This window comes from Arachis ipaensis, chromosome B7 (assembly GCF_059453495.1).
Source record: "Arachis ipaensis isolate K30076 ecotype BB chromosome B7, ASM5945349v1, whole genome shotgun sequence".
Lineage (NCBI taxonomy): Eukaryota > Viridiplantae > Streptophyta > Magnoliopsida > Fabales > Fabaceae > Arachis > Arachis ipaensis.
This window is the reverse complement of record NC_142442.1, coordinates 26,655,497-26,664,367: the sequence shown is the minus strand read 5'-3', so window position 1 is coordinate 26,664,367 and position 8,871 is coordinate 26,655,497. Positions and strand designations below refer to the sequence as shown.

Below are 8,871 nucleotides of genomic sequence, written 5' to 3'. Positions count from 1 at the left end.
TATTTTTTTGAAATGTCGAAATTACCCTTGTCAAAACAACTACTCCCAGCATGCCCATTATTTGAGGGTATTGTGACATGTATCTTAGACAAAACCTTACTTCAAAAGCAAGACCAAACACATAGAATTGACAGAGAGATATCAAATTGAATTGGTAAGTGATAATCAATCTTTATGGCTATGTTTCTGATGAGGAAAGGAGAGAAAATGTTGAAAGAAGAGAGTGAGTCTGAGATCTTTTCACCAAAGAAGAAAATAACTGAAGTTCAAATGTCAAAGAATGAGTTACTCGAGAAGGAAAACCTGGAGCTCAAGCAAGAAGTGGCGCGCTTGAAGTCGCTGATAGTTTCGCTGAAAGCACACAACGTGGAGAGAAAATCCATGCTGTGGAAGAAGATCCATAAGTCAATAGACGACAGCAATTCAGATTCACAGCTACACAAAGCAGCCGTTATGGCAGAAAAGTGTCCTGAAAACCAGAATGTGCTTACAAATCAAGAATTCAAAGATTCAATAAAGGAGGGTTCTGTAACAAAGGTACCAAATCCGCCGCCAAGTCCGCCTTCATTCCTTCTTCCTTCGCATAACAAGTTGCAGCCCGGAGCGCCGCCTCCGCCTCCTCCGGCTCTGCTAAAATCATCAATGGGATTGAAGGCGGTGCGACGTGTTCCAGAAGTTATCGAGCTCTATCGTTCCCTTACGAGGAAGGAAGCCAACACGGAAAACAGAATAAACCTTAATGGAGGAATCCCTGCATTAGCATTCACCAGAAACATGATTGAAGAAATCGAAAACCGCTCGTCTTACCTATCCGCTGTAAGTTGAGTTCCTAACTCAATGAATGTTTATATCTCTAACACGCACCCTGAGACTGAAGTTTCTTTTCAGATAAAATGTGAAGTTCAAAGACAAGGCGAGTTCGTGAATTTGTTAATCAAAGAGGTGGAATCAACGTCGTTTTCGGATATTTCAGAGGTGGAGGCATTCATCAGGTGGCTGGACGGAGAACTGTCTTCATTGGTGGATGAAAGATCAGTGCTGAAGCATTTTCCACAATGGCCGGAACAAAAAGTTGATGCGCTTCGCGAAGCGGCTTGTAACTACCGAGATCTGAAGAGTCTTGAATTGGAAGTTTCATCTTATGAGGACAATCCCAAAGAGGCTCTGCCTCAAGCTTTGAAGAGGATTCATGCGTTGCAAGACAGGCGAGCATGTACACATTTTAATTGTGATTATCTGAGTAAGGTTTTGTGTGATATGTTTGAATTAATTGTTATAAGATCCGCCTTGAAATCGCAGGTTGGAGACTAGTGTTAGTGCTAAAGAAAGAACAAGGGAGATTACTACCAACAAGTACAGGAATTTTCATATCCCGTGGGACTGGATGATGGACACAGGCCTCGTTGGTCAGGTAATTAATTAGCATATTAGGACATAATTAAATAATTTTTCATGGTTTAACAAATGATAACATAAGCTAATAATAAGGTTTTGCTTCGCTGCAAAAGAATATGAGAAAAGTGCCGAGTTCTAACTGCATTTGTCAGATATAGATATAGACAACAAATCCATTGTATCTAAAGATATTGAATTTAATTTTGTATTTATTATAATAAAGAGAATAAAAAATATTAATAAGAGACATAATTTATTATTTATTTATTTTTATTTTTTTGTTAATTATAAATATATTTTTATTATTATATTTTTTATTCTAAATTTTTTAAATGAAAAAATAAAATAAAATGAACTTTTTAATTTGTCACTAAATAAAATACAAAAATATTAAATTTTATATGTTTTTTTTTTTGTATTTTGTTCTTAATATTTTGTTTTGTCTTGTTTTTAGAACAAAATGTAATCCAAGTAACGAAGAATAAAAGAATATATCTTATTTGTACAATAAAAATATGTATTAAAATTATGAAATAAAATTTTTTTATTAAAAATATAATAAATTTAAAATTTTAATATATTTATTTTGTATTTATTAAAAAAATTATAAACTTATATTAACAATAATCTTATAATTATCATTGTCTTTAAGGTATATTTTAGTTAAATCTTAAAAAAAATTCTTGTAACAAAAATCAATAAAAGAAAACTATCATAGCACATAAAAAAGAAGTCACTTTTTTAAATAAAAATTAGAAAAGGGAAGACATTGACATCTATGCAAAATTGCAAATCTATACAAGATGGTGATGTCTATTTGGTTCTAAGCAAAGAGAACACTCAAGGAAATAAGTCTGATTTATTGGTTTATTTGTAACAAAAAGAAAAATGTAATTAATCTATTCTATAACCTCTGGCCTTTAAGATAGAACTAACCTGATCTAATAAAATCATGCATTGTAATGCAGTTATTTTCTGTTTGATGGTCAATTTCACATAGATCAAACAACAGAAATTTAATCCACACATATTATCATTTCAACCTTTTGAAAAGAATATTTTTTAGGAGGCGTATCTAATTAGTAATTATTACACCATTTAAGGGTGAAAAACTAAAAATTGATTTGGTTTATGTTTGTCTCATTATTCACTATAGATGAAGCTAAGTTCATTGAGGTTGGCAAAAGAATTCATGAAAAGAGTGACTAAGGAATTGGAGTCTCGTGAAGCATTGCAAGAAGATAACCTCTTACTACAAGGAGTAAAATTTGCATTCCGGGTACACCAGGTAGTTCCTAATGGCCATGTTTGGCTAAGGGTTGAAATTTGAGTGAAAACTGAAAACTGAAAACTTTCATAGAAGACCTCCAATTGTTATTTCACTTGTTGACTCATTCATTAAAGTTCTTTTTTTCATTTTGTTTCCAAGAATGGAAATAAGAAATGAAAATAAGATAACAAAATTTAAACAAATTTTTATCACATAACAAATACATTTATATTGCTCTTCTCATCTCCAAATAATTTGGATTTTTTAATATCCTAAATGTGTTGAAAACTTAACATTATTTTTTTTCTTACCTAACTCATGATTAGCTGCCATGGCATTTCAGTTTGCAGGTGGCTTTGATCCGGAGACCATACAAGCATTTCAAGAATTGAAGAGCGTTGGTGGTGTTCTGCGAAGCTATAGCAAATGCACTAAATTTGACAAAAGTTGTCAGAAACTTGTGTAGTAACCAAATTGTCTTCCCCAATGGAATTGACAAATATGTATATTCCTCTTCTGTTTATGTAATGCTCTCAAATGCATTGCCTTGAGAAAACTAGGTATACGCTTTTTCTTTCTTTCCTTTTTTTTTTTTCCTAATAATTATGTTTAGTACACCTCACGAGATAAATCCTAATTTCAGATTTTGTGCTAGGGAAAAGCAAACCTTTACTCAAAATAAAGATCAAACAGTAACTATATAGGTTTTTTTTTATCATTTATAAAAGGTTACTATTGAAAATATCATAACCAACCATCTAAGAAGAAAACTTTTTGTATTTTCCTCTTTCGCATATGTATACATAGTTTAAGTTTGATTTATTAACAGGATAAAGATATTTACACATAATTTTTTAAATAATAATTGTAATGATTAATTACTTTTATTGATATAATAATATACAATTAATTATCTATGTAAAATTCTTTTGTTCTAACATTATATATGCTAGTATATCATCTTATCAAGAGATACTATTTATTGGTTTATTTTTTTTATTTATTAAATATATAAAAAAAGTAAATGGAATTAATTGAGATAGTAAATGGTTTATAATTTAATTGAGACACTAACTTTTCTCATATTTCTATTATATATATTAGTATATCAATAAACACTAAAATATTTATTGGTTCACTCTTTTATTTATTGAAATATGTATAAAAATAATAAAAAATTAAATTAGTTGAGACAGTAAATAGTTTATAAGTGAACGAAAGATCATGGGATTAAATCTTGAAATTTTTTTTTGATAAATTATATACAGCCAAGAATATTATAGAAAAAAATATAGCACATTTTTTTTAACAAAAATGGAGACAAAAAAAAAATCTATGTATCTATGTATTATCTTTTAAAAGGTAGTAATTTAGCGTCAAATATGCTAACATGACACATTATGATGTCAGCATGTATATTTCTCTCTTTCTAATTATTTTTTAAAAAAATATCTTGTATTCAATTATACACAAATTAATATTTAATAATAAAAATGCTAATAATTATCAATTATACTCTTAATCATTCTAATTTATATATTTCTATATTAATACATGGTTTAATGATTTCTAATCGATATATTATTCCATTAAGAAAAAAATCAATCATTTGATATAAATTGAAAATATAATGTATTAGATATTTTATTTATAAAAAAGAATTAATTACGGAAATAATTAAGATATAATGAAGTATTAATATTGGATATAGAGGATTTAATAGGTAGAATTGAGAAGGAAATTTAATTATATGTGTGGATACAAATATTTGAATATTTTTATAAATCTATTTAAAGAAAGAATCAATTACAAAATATAATTGAAATATTGTAATGTAATCAATTATATATATATATATATATATATATATATATATATATATATATATATATATATATATATATATATAGAAGAGATAGAGTTTGACAAAAAAAACTTGAGAACATATAGTATGTTGATACAAATTTTTAATAGATTCTTTTGTACTAATAATCCATTTAAAAAAAATCAATTATCTGATATAATTTAAAATTGAAATGTAATAAATTAGAAATTTTATTTATAAAAAATTAATCAGAAAATATATTCTAAAAAAAAATTAGTTTTTTCTTGGTAAGAGAAAAAGATAGAATACTATCTTTGTACGTAAAATATTGGGGACAAATACAATTTTAAAAATCGAAGATGAGCGGTGGAGTGAGCGGGAAAGAGACTTTGAAGGTGAAACACGGTGAGGCAGCCGATAATATCGGCGGAAGAGATAAGGGGGAGAGCGGGGGAGGGCTTGCATCAGGGAAAAAGGAGGATCATATTTCGGGAGGGGTTTCTAAGCCTTTGAAGGTTTCTTTCAGGGACAAAGTTGTGGGTTCCAAGATTGCTAAAACTTGTTCACTCGTTGAAACTTTGTCGGGAGATAACATTGCGGTAGTTTCTGGAAAGCAAGGAGATCTCTTGCCACCGAGTGCCACGTTTACCCAATAAGCTAAGAAATGTTTGGCAGAACCTTATAAAGATGCTATAGTGATTAAGTTGTTAGGTAAACATTATAGCTACACTGCATTGTCTCATAAACTCCGAACGGTATGGCGGATTAAGGGAGGTTTTGATTTATTGGACGTGGAATTTGACTATTTTCTTGTGAAGTTTGATGTGGTTGAGGAGCGAGAAAAGGTTCTCTTAGGAGATCCATGGATGATCGAGAAAAATTATGTGGCTGTGAAGCCTTGGGATCAAGAATTTAGATCAAGTGAAAACTGTTTTGGAGCAACTTTAGTGTGGATTAGAATTTTTGGATTACCAATTTGGTGCTACCAAGAAGATGCAATACTCCGTATTGCGGCTGCAGACATTTCCGTTAAAGTTGATTTGGCAACAAAATTAGCTGAAAGAGGACGATATGCTCGAGCCTGTGTTCAGATAGATTTAGGATTGTCAGTAACTAAGAAGATTCTTGTTGAAGGTATTGAATATGAGGTTGAATATGAAAGTCTTCACCTTATTTATGGCTCCTGTCTCAAGTTTGGTCATGATATGAAGGTGTGCAAGACTGACAGCAATGCGGGAGGAGGAACTAATGCCAAGGTGGTCGGCGATGTAGCAAAGCAGCCAGAAAGCTCAAATTCAAAAAATCCAGTACATGTGGAAAAGGCAAGTTTTAATTTTGGCAAGAATCTTGGAGATGAGACTGTAAATGTTGCTGTCTCAGATTTGGTGGAGAGTGATTTGCATGCTGTTCATGTAGACCATGCACAACATGAGGATTTGGAAGGCTGGACTCAAGTGATTAGGAAAGGAAAGTATAGAATGGGTCAAAAGCCTTCTCCTAGCACCCATCAGGTCCAACCAAAAGCAAAGAAGACTCCTAACAAGGCTACCAATACTTGGACAAGGTCTAATCACCAACGTACAACACATGCTACTGGATCCAAAATAAAATTAAGCAGGGGCATCAATATTGAAAAACCGGTTAGTGTAGCTTCTTTGGGGACCCGGCACAATGTTCATCATCAGCAGCAAGGTGAGACAACAAATGGCACTGTGCAAAAGCGTCCTCACCCAAACTCTTTGCAGAATTTACCAGTAGATAAGGATGGAGCATCGATAGCGGATATAGCGCAAGTTTCGACGGAGGAAATTGGGCTGCAACTTGAGAGTCCATTAAAGGCAGGATCGTCGAAGACAGGGACATCATGTTGAGTCTCGGGTTTGTTATTGGAGCTCCCTTTTTGCTGTTTTTATGGATAGTTTCAATATCATAGCCTGGAATGTGAAGGGTGCGTCTAACAAGATGGCTCGTGTGCATTGCAAAAATTTGGTGAGAATATATAAACCATCTTTCTTCTTTCTCTTTGAGACTCATACCATGTTTAATAATTTGAAGAATTTTTGGGATAAGTTGGATTTTCATTGTGTTAGTATTGAGGAAGCAGTAGGACACAGGGGTGACATTTGGTTTCTATCTTCTATTGCTAATGCTTCTTGTATGGTTATTGATCAAATTGATCAAATTGACCAATGTATCACAGTGAAAGTGAGTGTGGGTAACTTAGTTTGGCTTTGTAGTGCTGTATATGGGAGTCCTCAATTCGAAAAAAGAAGTATGATTTGGGATCATTTGCGTTCTATTAATTCAGGCCATAATGGACCGTGGATGGTTGTTGGTGATTTTAATGAGATTGTGGCACCAGACGAGAGTACAGGTGCTTATTTTTCTTCTCACAGAGCTAGTCAATCAGCTACTACTCTAGATGACTGTGAGCTCTTTGATCTTAAAGTGACTGGTAGAAAATATACTTGGTATAGAGCAGTTCAGGCTGGTAGGGACTTGGCTAAAAGGTTGGATAGAGCTCTAGTTAATGAGGCGTGGATGACAATATTTTCTGAGGGTTATTCTGAAATTCTTAGCAGGCTTCATTCTGATCGTCCTATTTTAGTTCATTGTCATGGTGGCCCCAGAGTGAAAGGTTCTCGTCCTTTTAGGTTCCAAGCTGTGTGGGAAACACATCTTTCTTATAAACATGTTATTAGTAAGGCTTGGAATCAAGAGTTTCGAGGCGTTAAGGCTTAAAATGGTTCAATAGGCTTCTTTGGACTTCAACTCAAAGATTTTTGAAAATATTTTTGTGCGAAAAAGTAAGCTGGAATATCAGATTGATCAGATTCAACGGCGTTTGGAGGTTACTGATGTGTTATCTTTGAGAATTAAAGAAGCTGAATCGAGGGAATATTACAATAGGCTTTTATTGCAAGAGAAACTTTTTTGGTACCATAAATCTAGAGAGCAGTGGGTCAAGTATGGGGATAGAAACACTAAATTCTTTCATCTTTAGACTTTGGTGCATAGAAACCATAATAGAGTATATGGATTATATGTTAGAGATGGGTCTTGGTCTACTGATCCAGATATTCTCCAGGAAGAAGCTCTCTCTTTTTACAAGAATCTCTTTGGTACAACGAAAGAGGTTGAAATTGATTGTTTAGGGGATGTTCCGATACCCACTCTAAGCACTGAGACTTGTGCTAGGTTAATTGACCCTGTCTCTTTTGCGGAAGTCAAGTTAGCAGTATTCAGTATGAGCCCTTTTAAGGCTCCTGGTCCAGATGGCTTTCAAGCTTATTTTTTTTAAAGAATATTGGGAGATAGTAGGCACTGAGATTTGGAATATTGTCCGGAGCACTTTTTTGGGAGAGTACTTAAATCCTAGCATCATGAAAACTCTGATTGTGCTTATTCCTAAAATTGATAACCCTACCTTTATGAAGGATTTCAGGCCTATTAGCTTGTGTAATGTTGTTTATAAAATTATCACCAAAGTATTGACTAATCGACTTCGGCCTTTTCTTCCAGATATTGTTAGTCCTTTACAAGGAGGTTTTATTACGGGTCGTGGTGCTCCTGATAATATTATTGTGGCCCAAGAAATTATGAATTTCATGAAGCACACAAAATACAAGAAAGGTACTCTTGCTTTTAAAATTGATCTTGAAAAAGCTTATGATAGGGTGGATTGGAGGTTTTTGGAGAGTACTCTCATTGCTTTTGGTTTTCCTATCATCACTGTTAATTTGATTATGAATTGTGTCCGTGCATCATCTCTTTCTATTATGTGGAATGGGAATAGATTGGATAGTTTTGCTCCTAGAAGGGGGCTTAGACAGGGCGATCCAATGTCTCCTTACTTATTTGTACTTTGTATGGAAAGACTTGCTTGCTATATATCTCATAAGGTGGTCGAGGGTGTGTGAAAACCAGTTTCTGTCACTAAGGGTGGCCCAAATTTTTTTTCATTTGATGTTTACAAATGATCTCTTACTCTTCTGTCAGGCTACAAAGAGTCAGGTCTAAATGGTCATGCAATCTCTTAACATTTTTTGCAAGGCATCTGGCATGAAAGTGAATCTTGAAAAGTATAAAGCTTTTTGTTCTAAAAATGTGACTGCTCGTAGAAGAGATATTTTTACAAGTGTTTCTTCAATACGTTTTGCTTTGGACTTAGGAAGATATCTTGGAGTTAACCTTAATCATTCCCCGTACCAGTAGGGCTTCTTTTCATTCGGTGATTCAAAATGTAAGGGAAAGATTAGCTAATTGGAAAGGAAGGCTTTTAAATAAAGCAGAGAGACTTTGCCTGATCAATTCTGTTGCAGCATCCATTCTTGTCTATCATATGCAGGTATCTTTTTTTCTGAATTGGGTTTGCGATAAA

General features: G+C 33.1%; 1 protein-coding gene across 1 annotated transcript; it reads left to right on the top strand.

Moving 5' to 3' along the window:
- LOC107608068 (CHUP1-like protein) lies at window positions 1-3,326 on the top strand. The gene is made up of 5 exons (XM_016309959.3): window positions 1-816; window positions 889-1,205; window positions 1,300-1,411; window positions 2,552-2,683; window positions 3,009-3,326. The coding sequence occupies exons 1-5, from the start codon at window positions 175-177 to the stop codon at window positions 3,129-3,131; spliced, it is 1,326 nt and encodes a 441-aa protein (XP_016165445.1). The 5' UTR covers window positions 1-174; the 3' UTR covers window positions 3,132-3,326.
- Window positions 3,327-8,871: the final 5,545 nt, after the last annotated feature.

Bases quoted from the DNA above. Each gene is read 5' to 3' on its own strand.
- LOC107608068 (XM_016309959.3), top strand. From the start codon at position 175: ATGGCTATGTTTCTGATGAGGAAAGGAGAGAAAATGTTGAAAGAAGAG. The intron at 1,206-1,299 runs GCGAGCATGTAC...TTGAAATCGCAG, and splicing joins ATTCATGCGTTGCAAGACAG to GTTGGAGACTAGTGTTAGTG. The intron at 1,412-2,551 runs GTAATTAATTAG...TATTCACTATAG, and splicing joins ACACAGGCCTCGTTGGTCAG to ATGAAGCTAAGTTCATTGAG.